The sequence below is a fragment of the Geotrypetes seraphini genome, chromosome 3 (genome assembly GCF_902459505.1).
Source record: "Geotrypetes seraphini chromosome 3, aGeoSer1.1, whole genome shotgun sequence".
NCBI lineage: Eukaryota > Metazoa > Chordata > Amphibia > Gymnophiona > Dermophiidae > Geotrypetes > Geotrypetes seraphini.
In genome coordinates this window covers 390,097,680-390,111,344 of record NC_047086.1, presented here as the reverse complement: position 1 = coordinate 390,111,344, position 13,665 = coordinate 390,097,680, and the positions used below count along the sequence as shown (strand labels likewise).

Below are 13,665 nucleotides of genomic sequence, written 5' to 3'. Positions count from 1 at the left end.
GACTCGTACTCTGAAATTAGCCCTCTAAAACCAGATAAGATTATGTAAAATTAGGGATCATGCTCTTAAACTGTGGAATACTGTGCCAGCAGATTTATGGACTCTTTGGGCAGCTTGGCATTTAGCGTGTACTGCTTGGCAGCATACCTTTGTGAAAGCCCACCTTGAAATTAATTGTAAATATTACTGTGTATAGGATAATTTAAAGGCTTTTAAAAAATTTAAATGAACATTTTCAGGTCCCTTACACTCTGCAATGCTGACTGTATGTATAGCTGCTTTATGAAGAGGTGAAATGTAACATGGATGCATAGAGGGTAATAATCAAAAGATACGTCTGTCTGATTTGGCACTAGTCACCCAAAGTTGGCAGTGGGAAAATATCCATTCTCGAAAAGTACATCCTAAAATTTATTTATTTATTTTTTTAATTGTCTCTATACATCCAGGCGTTTGATTGTCCAGACCGCCACTATATGTCTATCTTTTATACCACATTCTCAACCAAAATTTTGTCCAAGTCCCAAACATCCAGAACAAGACCTTTTGGACATGGGAGGTACCAGCATTGTGATGGACTGGCCACCCAGACATGGCAACAGAGCAGCGGGGCACCTTACAGGGCACTGGTGTGAACTTCGCAAAAAGTGTGCCACATAAACAACTCACTAGAATTCCCTTATAGGTTATGGTGAGCCCACCAAAACCCACTATATCCACCTGTCTACAACACCAATAGTCCTTATGGCTGCAGGTGGCATCTATATGGCAGTAGAGTAGGTTCCAACTACTGAAGTCTCCGTCAAAGCTCACTCCAGTCCATCTTCACTCTTCCAGTCATTGAAGCCCTCCCTAGCCTATCCTCCCCCAAATGGCCATATGCAGACACAGACCGTGCAGGTCTCCCAGTACTGGCCTTAGTTCTTCAACATTTACTATTATTTTCTGATTTTAGATCCTTTGGGTTCATCCCACGCTTTTTTGAACTCCGTCACCGTTTTCCTCTCCACCACGTCTCTCGGGAGCGCATTCCAGGCATCCACCACCCTCTCAATAAAGAAGAATTTCCTTACATTGCTCTTGAGTCTCCCACCCCTCAACCTCAAATTATGTCCCCTGGTTTTACCATTTTCCTTTCTCTGGAAAAGATTTTGTTTTACGTTAATACCTTTCAAGTATTTGAACGTCTGAATCATATCTCTAATCCTTTCCTCTAAGGTATACATATTCAGGGCTCTGTCTTTTGTCGCAAACCTCCTATCATTTTCGTTGCCCTCCTCTGGACTACCGTATTTTCGCGGATATAACGCGCACCCGTGTAAAACGCGCACACGGGTATAGCGCGCAGAAATCACGATGATATGTACAAAAACTTTTGTATACCGCGCTCACGGGTATACCGCGCATGATGCCCGACGCTCCTTTCGCCCGCCCTGACTTTCCGTGCGCTGTCCCGACTCTCCGTTCACCCCCCCTGACTTCCGTGCACTGCCCTGACTTTCCGTGCGCTGTCCCGACTCTCCGTTCACCCCCCCTGACTTTCCGTGCACTGTCCCCCCTTGAAGTCCTGTCCCCCCTTGAAGGTCTGTCCCCATCCTGAAAGCCTGATGCCCACCCCCGACGTCCGATACATCCCCCCCCCGGCAGGACCACTCGCACCCCCACCCCGAAGGACCGCCGACTCCCCAACAATATCGGGCCAGGAGGGAGCCCAAACCCTCCTGGCCACGGCGACCCCCTAACCCCACCCCGCACTACATTACGGGCAGGAGGGATCCCAGGCCCTCCTGCCCTCGACGCAAACCCCCTCCCCCCAACGACCGCCCCCCCCCCAAGAACCTCCGCCCGTCCCCCAGCCGACCCGCGACACCCCTGGCCGACCCCCACGACACCCCCACCCGCCTTCCCCGTACCTTTGTGTAGTTGGGCCAGAAGGGAGCCCAAACCCTCCTGGCCACGGCGACCCCCTAACCCCACCCCGCACTACATTACGGGCAGGAGGGATCCCAGGCCCTCCTGCCCTCGACGCAAACCCCCCTCCCCCCCAACGACCGCCCCCCCCAAGAACCTCCGACCGCCCCCCCAGCCGACCCGCGACCCCCCTGGCCGACCCCCACGACCCCCCCACCCCCCTTCCCCGTACCTTTGGTAGTTGGCCGGACAGACGGGAGCCAAACCCGCCTGTCCGGCAGGCAGCCAACGAAGGAATGAGGCCGGATTGGCCCATCCGTCCTAAAGCTCCGCCTACTGGTGGGGCCTAAGGCGCGTGGGCCAATCAGAATAGGCCCTGGAGCCTTAGGTCCCACCTGGGGGCGCGGCCTGAGGCACATGGGCCCAACCCGACCATGTGCCTCAGGCCGCGCCCCCAGGTGGGACCTAAGGCTCCAGGGCCTATTCTGATTGGCCCACGTGCCTTAGGCCCCACCAGTAGGCGGAGCTTTAGGACGGATGGGCCAATCCGGCCTCATTCCTTCGTTGGCTGCCTGCCGGACAGGCGGGTTTGGCTCCCGTCTGTCCGGCCAACTACCAAAGGTACGGGGAAGGGGGGTGGGGGGGTCGTGGGGGTCGGCCAGGGGGGTCGCGGGTCGGCTGGGGGGGCGGTCGGAGGTTCTTGGGGGGGGCGGTCGTTGGGGGGGAGGGGGGTTTGCGTCGAGGGCAGGAGGGCCTGGGATCCCTCCTGCCCGTAATGTAGTGCGGGGTGGGGTTAGGGGGTCGCCGTGGCCAGGAGGGTTTGGGCTCCCTTCTGGCCCGATATTGTCGGGAAGTCGGCGGTCCTTCGGGGTGGGGGTGCGAGTGGTCCTGCCGGATGTATCGGACGTCGGGGAGTCGGCCGGGCAAGAGGGCTTGGGCTCCCTCTTGCTCCGATCGTGGATGCGGGTGCGGGTGGGAGCGCGTGCGAGCGGTCGTTCGGGGTGGGGGTGCGAGCGGTCCTGCTGGGGGGGTGAATCGGGCGTCGGGCGGGGTGGGAATTATGTTTAAAAACTTTTGTATACCGCGCTCAGGCATATAACGCGCGAGGGGTATGCGCGGTAGGTAAAAACGCGTATAACGCGCGCGTTATATCCGCGAAAATACGGTACTTCAAGCCTTTTTGTGTCCTTCGCCAGATATGGTCTCCAAACCTGAACACAATATGCCAAGTGGGGCCTCAACAATGACCTGTACAGGGGCATAAACGCCTTCGTTGTTCTACTGGTTACGCCTCTCTTTATACAGCCCAGCATCCTTCTGGCAGCAGCCACCGCCTTGTCGCACTGTTTTTTCACCTTTAGATCTTCTGACACTATCACCCCAAGGTCCCTCTCCCCATCTGTGCAAATCAGCCTCTCCCCTCCCAGCATAGCATATTCGGCTCCTTCCAATTATTAATCCCCAAATGCATTATTACTCTGCATTTCTTTGCATTGAATTTTAGTTGCCAGATTTTAGACCATTCCTCTAACTTTTGTAGATCTTTTTTCATGTTTTCCACGCCCTCCTCGGTGTCTACTCTGTTACAAATCTTGATATCATCCGCAAAAAGGCAAACTTTTCCTTCTAACCCTTTAGCAATGTCACGCACAAACATATTGAACAGGATCGGCCCCAGCACCCAACCCTGAGGGACTCCACTACTCACCTTTCCTTCCTCCGAGCGACTTCCATTAACCACCACCCTCTGGCGTCTGTCCGTCAACCAGTTTCTAATCCAATTCTCCACTTTCGGTCCTAACTTCAGCTCTTCAAGTTTGTTCAAGAGCCTCCTATGAGGAACCATGTCAAAGGCTTTGCTGAAATCTAAGTAAATTACATCTAGCATATGTCCTCGATCCAGTTCTCTGGTCACCCAATCAAAAAATTCAATCAGGTTCGTTTGGCACGATTTGCCTTTAGTAAAGCCATGTTGCCTTGGATCCTGTAGCCCATTAGATTCTAGGAAGTTCACTATTTTTTCTTTCAGCAACACTTCCATTATTTTTCCAAGAAATGAAGTAAGGCTTACCGGCCTGTGGTTTCCCACTTAATCCCTGTGACTACTTTTGTGAATAGGGACCACATCCGCTCTTCTCCAGTCCCCAGGAACCACTCCCGTCGCCAGAGATTTGTTGAACAAGTCTTTAATAAAACCTGCCAGAAGAAGACTATCTTGTTGAAACACGGACTGTGTTGGGTCTTACACTCTCAGTGGAAAAGGTCCTTAAGATTTTTATGTGGATTATTTTACTTTCATGTGGATTGTTTAAGTAGAGTTTTGGAACTTTTGAACTTTCAATAAAGTCCATTTCAGGAACATCGTCACTCCATAGTGCCTCTTTTTACAAAGCCATGGAAAAGGTTTCTACTGTGGCCCATGGCACTAAATGGTCCGATGCTGTCTGATATACCTGCAAGATTGTGACTAATAATGAAGTAGCTGCATTTTTGAATAACTGAATTAAGGAATCTAATAAATAAGATTTTAATGTATTTATATTTTTGCAGAAGAAATTGAAGAAGAGTCTGAAAATCCACAAGAGGATGATTTGACAGAAAAACAGAAACATCAGTTGAAGCATAGGGAGCTTTTTCTTTCTCGTCAGTATGAATCCCTTCCTGCAACACATATCAGGTAAGAATACTATTTGACTTGGTAGATACATTTTTTAAAATCTAATACTATGAATTCATTAATTGAATAATTTGTGATGGTAATCATACTACTCAGTTGGAAGGTTAATTTTCCATTAACAAGCAGGATGAAATTGATCTTACTTTGAGGTATTGTTAGCTGACTGTGCCAACAGAGAATCTACTACTTCTCAGGAGAAAAGAAGATTATGGTTACCTGAGCAAATTCAGGATTTCCCATGCATGGAGCAATCACCAAGAATCTTTTTTTTGTATAATTGTGCAGACACTGTCCTAGTTTTCTTTTTTTTTGGTCTTTACGGGAAGCTTCTCTAGCACCTCAGCTGACCCTGGAGAAAGCATGGCACAAATCAGTACCAGCCTCTTCAGCAGGGGGTAATGGTTCTGGTTCATATGTGTGTGAGGGGTTTTTATCCAGATATCAATAGCAGTTGGAGGAAGAGAGTTCTGTAACATTCGCTGGATCACATCTTGATGACGGCCAGGAACTCCTCCTTGATGGAATATCTAATCTTGTATCAGGATCATGCAAAAGATTTCATTGATTATCCCAGGACAAGCAGGCAGCATATTCTCTACATTTGGGTGACGTCACCGACGGAGCCCCCTAGCGGACGTTTTCGCAAGCAGACTTGCTCGAAGACCTTCAGGCTTGCGATTGACCCGTGCATGTGCGCGTGCCCCTCCCGCCCTGCCTAGGGCATGTTTCTCCTCAGCGTGTGCTCAGTTCAATGTTTTCCGCAGAGCCAGAAGCACTGCTCCCTTACTTCACGCGTTCTCTTTGGCTTTAAAAACTACCCTAAGTGCAACCGGGTTATCTCCATCACCGATCCTCATCGTTAGTGTGTGGAGTGCTTGGGTGCAGAGCACCGCGCTGAGTCGTGTCCCCATTGTGCGACCTTGCAACCGCGGGCTCTTCGGCGGAGGGTGGCCAAGATTCTCCAACTCTTTGGCCCCATGGATCCTGCGGGACAGGCCTTGAGCTCGGCCTCGGCGCCCTCGGTAGGTGCCTCAGCCTCACCATTTGAAGGTCACGAAACCTGCTCTTGAGGGCAAGGAACACTAAGGAACACTCTAGTGCTTCACGCAGGAATTATCAGAACACACTGAATACATGTGTTTACCCCCAATGACAACAGTGGCTTTTCCCTAATCTACCTTGTTATTAATGGTTTATGGATTTTTTTCTCCAGGAACTCATCCAAAACCTTATATTTTATACTCCTTTTCTTGTGTTGTCCATGCCAGACCAGTCCAGATGAGTGGGCTAAAATGTTTTAGCCATGTTTCTTGGGCGCTCACACAGAGTGGCAGATGTGACAATCTCAACTTGTGCAGTTTTATTTCTGCAAGAGGTAACAGTCTTCTGGAGAAGTCCTGAAACTTTAGGGAACAAATTCAGAAGATGGCTAAAAGTATTTTACCTTAGGTCACTCCTCCCAGTACTGGTTATAGCTTTTCCATATTTGGAGGCAGTGAGCAATACTATTCAGGCAGTTCCCTCCCTTCCTAAGGAAGGTAGTCTTGGACAGAGCATTTTAATGGGATAGACCCCACCCTCTACCTCATAGCAGACTGCCATGTTCTGGCTGCATTCCTTCACAAAAACTCTTGAGTCTTCTCATTGGGTGATTGGACACCACTCAGAAGCTTTTCCTGTTGCCCTCACTGCAGATTTCAGGGGCAGTGTTAGGTTGTTGATGAGCCACAGGAAGCTTGATGCACTAAAGTCAGCAATTGTCGCTAAACCAGTTTTGACTGCTTTAGAAATGATCGCTAAACCAGTTTTGACTGCTTTAGCAATGATCACATTTGCCAACCTGATGCACAAAACAGCTCACCGTGTGTTTTTCCCCTCGATTGCCCATTTTCTGATCCAGCCATACAAATTTGCTATTTAATTTAAAATGCCATGCAAACTACCTGAGCGATTGATGCACTAACATGTACTAAAAAAGTGATGGGCTTTAGCGATAAAAAAAAAAAAGCGACTAGTCAAGACCAGTTACTTACCTGTCTTACCCATAACTTTTGCTTTTAATGGACACAGATTGTGTGCATGTGTTACACACGCACAATATTTGTCTTATTTAAAAAAAAAGAAAAAAGCCCCCCCTGCCGATGACCGACATCCCCCCACACCAGCAAAAATCAGCAGGAGGGATGCCCACTCCCTCCTGCCATGGCAGTCCCCCCCCCCAAATCCCCTGTGCGAGAAAAAATTGGCAAATTTCCCTTCTTCCCCGTGGCAGCGAAAATGGCAGGAGGAAGGCCCCTTACACCATGCACCCCCCAAAACCATCTCCTACCCTCCCCCTTCCACCTCCCTCCTCCCACAAAAAGGCAGGAGGGATGCCTACTCCCTCCTGCCACCAGATGTTCCCCCGAACCCTCTGTACCTTTCTCAGATGTTGGGAACAGGAGGGGTTCTTACTCTCTCCTGCTCCGAGGCCCAGGATACAGAGGGAGGAATATGCACATATCAAACTAAAGATGTGTATTTTGTATTTTAGAACAGGTTCTATGTCAGCATGTCTCAATTCCTACTTCTGATCTGTCTAAAATGTCTCACATTTATGTTGTTCTCCTTGCAGTGATTCCTCCAGGCATTCATGTTTAATGCTACTTTTATGTTTTGTTAATCTTGTTTACAGATTTCAAATCACATGGACTTAAAATAGCATAAATAGCATTAGAATTATTGCCGTCTGAGAAACAATGTAATTTCCACATCATTGATACACCAGGCAGAACAAGGTGATCTGTTACAATCATTTGTTTACCAAAAAGTGCATTTATCACATTTAAATATACTATCTTGGAAGAATTCTTTTTAAATGGTATAATAGCAGAAGATGCAAGATTGTCATGTAAATTCCATTTCCTACTATGTACGATAAGTAATGATTTGCTTTTAAAACATTTTGTACTACATGCAAATGTTTCCTCAATATTTTCTTAATGATTTTGGGGGGAATTGTATAATCGGTAGCTGCTTAAGAAGCTCAATTTTGCTTGGTTTTAACATCGGCGCCTTAAATGTAGGCCAGCATTTCAGAAGCCTACATTTAAGGCGCCATTATTACGCTTATATAATTACCTAAGAGTGCCTAAGGTTGCCTAAGGCCACACCAGCCTTAGACGTCCTTACATGCTCCCAAGTGCTTCTGTAAGCGTGACACTGACATCGTAAATGAAGGCGCCATTTGCGGCTTTTTTTTAGAAAAATATGCTTCCGGATTTGTTGGTTAATCGGCGGTGGGATGTCATACCGCTGGCTAACCTTTGGTGTGTCTTCGTGAATTTCCTTTATGCTAGATGAGGAAATTGGATAATACAAACAAGTTGAGAATGATCTGTTTTGGTTTTTTGGGGTTTTTTTGCAAGAAAAAGTCCCTTTATTGTTTTTATGTTATTATATTTAATATCACTGTTCTCGTAGTACAAGCTGAATATCTTCAAAAATAATAACCACTCAAAATGATATTCTTAATTTCTAATATCAGAAAACAAGTACTTCTCTTCTTCAATCATTGAAGCGGTGGAAAATAATCCCCTGATGCAGCCGTAGGGCGAACCAGGGCCTGTCGGGATATCTCCGTGTGAAAGGAGGTTGACTTTTCCAAGCGTGATAGTTTGTTATCATGCTGGATGCTGAAACTGCATACTGCGGTGATTTGGCAATATCAGAAGAAACTATTAAGTTAAGTGCTCCTTCTTTTTTATAAAATACAAAACTTTGAAAAATTAAGAGCTAATAAGTGATAAAAATGAGACTAGTGAGAAGCGGAGTTGTATGAGACCAAGGATGTTTTTCTCTATGACAATTTTATTATTGCCATAGAGTGTTTCACAGGAATTTCCTGAGAAACACTGAGGTCTCTTCCGCTGTCATATATTGAAGAAGAGAAGTACTTGTTTTCTGATATTAGAAATTAAGAATATCATTTTGAGTGGTTATTATATTTAATATGAAATAATAAATGGTTGGGGAGTTTCTACTAGGTCTGTGATCATTTACACAACTCTCTCTTTTTTTTTTGGGGGGGGGGGAGGTGCCAGCCACCTGAAATGAGATTATTGAAAACATGACAACATGTCAACAATACCATTTTTTTTAAAAACTAAGATGCGTTTTACTTTGTAAGGAAAACAAAATCAATTTCCTCAGTAACCTAAGTGTTTTATCTGATTTTGCAAGACAATACATTTAATAGTTTGGGGTACAACAAGGTTGTCTGACCCAAAATATCACTCTTGTGTTACTAATTTGGCAGTTTCAAGTGTGCAATGCATCAATAATTGGGAAGAACTCTAGCAATATAATGTTTTAGTATGTCAGTCTTCTACCATATTTCTGAATAAGCTGCTCCTAGCTGCATCAGAAAACTGTAGCTTACAGCTGGTGACTTGTCTTTTCTTCCACACTGTTCTGCCTTGCGATTGTATTTTTCAAAGAATATTTTCCTTACCCCGATGTTCAAGTGTGTGTATTCATTTATTTAAAGGACTTATTAAACTGTAAAATGATCATTGACCATTCTGGAGTGGCTTCTCTTAAGGAAATCTTTTACTTAAAGCACACTAAAATATGACCATAGTGTGTTTTAATGTGTTTAGTGTTTCAAGTTTATTATGGTTTGATATACCGCTTTAATTCCAAAGCAGTTTACAATATAAAACAATTTTTAAAACAAAAATCATTAAAAACAAGGGATAGGACATATATTTGCGAATTTTAATTGTCACGACAGGGCAAAAGAGGAAAAAAGGGGAGGGTTTATAATTTCTAAAATAAAAAATTGAAAAGGTAATGGAAAGAACAATATGGAGAAGGGGAAGGCTTAGGGGCGGAGCTTGGCTGCCGAGAGGAATGGACGTGTGATCTGTTGCTCTCCCCCTCCTGCACTACTGAAATCTGCTATTATACCTTTCTTTAAGGAATATTCTAACTCTAACTTCAGGAATAAGAATATGGCATCAAGAAAACAGACCAAATTGGAGACTGCCTTTGCTGCTACTGGTGGAGGAGCAAAGAAACCCAAGCAAGATCCTCCAATGCCATCAAAGGTGCCATTGCCATTAGAGCAAGGGGAGAATGATGATCCGATAATGGTGGCATTAAAAAAGATACAAGATTTGATACAAGGGAATGCAGATAAGCTCACCATAATTCAAACGGAAATTCTCAGCCTGTCACAAAAATTAACAATATGCTCCTCTAGAACAGATCAGCTTGAGCAGAGAGTTTCAGCAATTGAAGATGAACAGGTTAAGTCTGCAGCTGACAGGAAAATTATCATTCGTCTTGTAAAGGAGTTAGAAGATGTTAATATCTATAGCAGACGGAATAACAACCGTCTATTAGGACTCCCCGAGGGAGTTGAAGGTACAAATATAAGTCAATTTTTAGAGGAATTTTTCCCCAAAGTTTTATCACTTAATTTTTCCTTACCACTGGAGATTGAGCAGGCACATCGCTTGCCAGCTCATTGATCAAGCAATCAGATGGGACCAAGACCGTTGATCGTCAGACTTTTAAGATACCAGCAAACCTTGCAAATCTTGAATTCAGCCAAGCAAATAAAATCTCTCAACTGGCAGGAAAATAGGATCTCGATTCTGCCTGACTTCTTGAAGTATACTGCATCTAGAAGGAAGGAGTTTCTGCTACTGCGCCCTCAGCTCAGTCAAATGGGGGCAAAGTTTGGACTGTTTTACCCTGCAACTATGCGTGTGATTGTGAATAATAAGACTACTAATTATGAAGATCCCAGGGAGTTAAGGGAGTTTGCTAGACAAGATGAATGGATGGTCTGATGAGTGAGTTGCAGAGAAATACTCCTTGATTGCTATCTAGTTTCAGTTGGAGAGATTTGATTTGGCTCTGTCGATTTACATTAATGGAGACGTGTTTTTGGATTGGATATGGTGAGTGCAGCAACTGTGAGCGGTTGGTATTGGAATTCATGATCAGCTGGGGTTTTTTTTTTAACTGCCTTAGGTTTGATTTTTGTGGGTTTCCACCTTAACAAAAACAATGAGGCAAACGTCAGCTGATCCTGATTGGTGAATAAGACTCGGTACCCAGAAGAAGATTATGCAGGGTGGACAGCATTAGCAACATATAAGTTTTCAGGATTCTTGTTCAAGTTCTGAACTATGGGCTTCTTCTGTTGGATTGCGCTGGTGGTTTTGGCGCAGGGGGGCAGCGCTGGGTGGTCTGCGCTGCTCCCGATGCTCATAGAGTTCTTGTGGGCGTTGGGAGCGGCATGGGTCGTGCAGCGCGGTTCCTGGCGCTGGAGCCGCTGGCGTGGTTTAGTAGAGGAGGCCCTATGTCTGCAAAGTGGAAGAGAAAGTTTCAGCAAGAAGATTACAGTATATGAACAGTCTACTATTATTTATATATGAATTTCTGTGGGGGAAAAAAAGATGCGATTGTTTGGAGGTAGGATTGAAAGGTGATGAAATAATATGGAGATAGCGAGGCACTTGGCTTGATTTATATTTATATGTATTCGTATTTATTATAATCAATTTAATTAACTTATTCATTAGGATAAATAGGAATGAAGTAACTGGAATAATAGTGGTTTACTTTATTATTTTCTTTACCCGGTTTAGAAGGGAGGAAGGAATATACCGTATTTTCTCGCATATAACATGCGCGTTATACGTGGTTTTTACGTACCGCGCATACCCTTGCGCATTATACGCGTGAGCGCGTTGTACAAAATTTTTTTTACATAGTTCCCCCCCGGACGTCCGATTCACCTCCCGCAGGACCGCTCGCACCCCCACCCCGAAGGACCGCTCACACACACCCCCACCCCGAAGGACCGCTCGCACGCACTCCCACCCGCACCCCCACCCTGAAGGACCGCTCGCACCCCCACAGCCTCCCGACCCCCCCATCATTTAGAAGCTCCTACCGGTGTCCTGCTTCCTCTTGGCGGTCCCGACACGATCGGGGCAAGAGGGAGCTCAAGCCCTCTTGCCCCAGCCAACCGCGGCACCCCCGACACGATCGGGGCAAGAGGGAGCTCAAGCGTGCGAGCGGTCCTTCGGGGTGCGGGTGCGTGCGAGCGGTCCTTCGGGGTGGGGGTGCGAGCGGACGTCGGGGGGGGCATCAGGCTTTCAGGGTTGGGGTAGCACTTCAAGGGGGAGAGGAGAGTCGGGGTGGCCAGAGGAGAGTCGGGGCGGGCGAAAGGAGAGTCGGGCAGCATGCGCGGTATATAAAAATTTCTGTACATAAATTTGTGTTTTTCGCGCGCTATACCCGTGTGCGCGTTTTACACGGGTGCGCGTTATCTACGTGAAAATACGGTAGATTGATTTAAAGAACAAGATATTTATTTCTGGGTTTTGAGCTATTTTACATCTGAATTATATGAAATATTTACAGTTTTATGAAGGATGATTAGGAAGGGAGGAAAGTTGGAGAAAGTGATGGGGGGGGGGAAATGCTCTCAAATGGTTTTGCTTTATTTGATTTGACAAATTCTATTTATTTACTTCCTTTCGGTTATATTTATGTTAGGGATGTTTATTCTTGTTTATTGAATATATTTGACTCTTCATTCTCAGTTAAAAGTTCTGATTTGATTTGTAAGGCTATATAAATTTGTTATAATACTGGATGATATTTTTATTTATGGGACATCTTTAATATATTCTGTTTCATAGAGTGCTAACTTCATAGTGTATTTTATATGTATGTCCTACGGTCAGGGTATCTGATTGGATTATGTCTAATTAAATAATAGAATGAGTATTTTGAGAGACCGTATATAAAAAAGGGGATTGGTATAAGGTTATAGGGATGGATAGGTATGATCTATTCATAATTTGCCAATATGGGCTATATATTTCTTAGGGCATAAGCTCATAAAGGTTTGAGCGGATGTCCTCTTGTGTTCGAGGGTCCTTTGAGAAGAAAGATATCATCTTCTACCTCGACCCATATAGAAACATAGAAAGATGACGGCAGATAAGGGCCACAGCCCATCAAGTCTGCCCATACCATTGACCCCCTTTAAGGTTGGTAGGATTGATGTAAGCATGTGATAAGTACCTTAAAAATGAAAAGAAGGTATTATAACAATTTATTCATGAGTTAAATATTTTTAATTACATATATTTATAAGTCTAATATATGTCTTATTTATTTAGGTTGGGGGTTAAGTTGTGCTGGGGAGATTTAATAATTTATTTTTTGCTAAAATGTTGGTGTAGGTTGGGAATGGATAAAGGAAATATAAGAACAGATGTTATTTAATGCTATTCCATTTATCTGTCTCTTAAAAGGTTGGTCATCTTCTTTAAGGTGATGAAGATTTTGAATGTTTTCTGGTAAAAGGTTATATATGGATTATAGATATTGGTGATAGTCTGACTAGGGATATTAGCTGTTGCAATCAAAGCTATCTGTGCACTGAAAGGGCTATGTTAGATTATGATAATATATTCTGCATATAATATATAAATTTTATGGGGGGGATCATAGGTCGGCCTATACGCATCCAAGCTGACCATGAGCTATTTTTGTGGGAGGGTTTGGGGAGGGAATTGGGAGGGTGGGGGGTTAAGTTGTTTAGATGTGCATGAAAAAATTATTCTTCAAATTTGGTGGAAATTAGGAATTGGAATTGATTGGGTAGTTTTTTCTTTAATTAAAATAAAAAGCTATAAAAGTATTTTCTTTAAGGGCTCCTTTTACTAAGCTGCACTAGTGGTTTTAGCGCGTGCGCTAGACGCTAATGCCTCCATTGAGCTGGTGTTAGTTTTTCCTTGTAGCGCGTGGTTAAAATGCTAGTGCAGCTTAGTAAAAGGAGCCTTAAATGTTAACGGTCTTAATCCTATAAAAAAGAAGATATTAAATTTCTTGAAACAGCAACAAGCTGATATATATTTTCTACAAGAGACGCATTTGTCAGAAGGAGAATCAAAAAAATTGGAGGGAGGTTGGATAAAACATTGGGGGGTTTTTTGCACCGGGGGTAGGTAAGAAAGCTGGTGTAGTAATTCTGGTCAATAAAAAGTTTTCGGCCAAATTTG

At 44.6% G+C, this 13,665-nt stretch overlaps 1 protein-coding gene across 5 annotated transcripts in view; it reads left to right on the top strand.

The window, feature by feature from the left end:
• MTA3 (metastasis associated 1 family member 3) overlaps positions 1-13,665 on the top strand; it is a 459,795-nt gene that overhangs the window by 121,951 nt on the left and 324,179 nt on the right. For all 5 annotated transcript variants that reach the window (XR_004538871.1, XM_033939005.1, XM_033939006.1 and 2 more), the window contains exon 4: positions 4,462-4,588. Coding sequence is in view for 4 of the 5 variants with exons in the window: in XM_033939005.1 (XP_033794896.1) it covers positions 4,462-4,588 (127 nt within the window). In the remaining variant the exon portion in view is untranslated. The remainder of the gene's footprint in view (positions 1-4,461; positions 4,589-13,665) is intronic.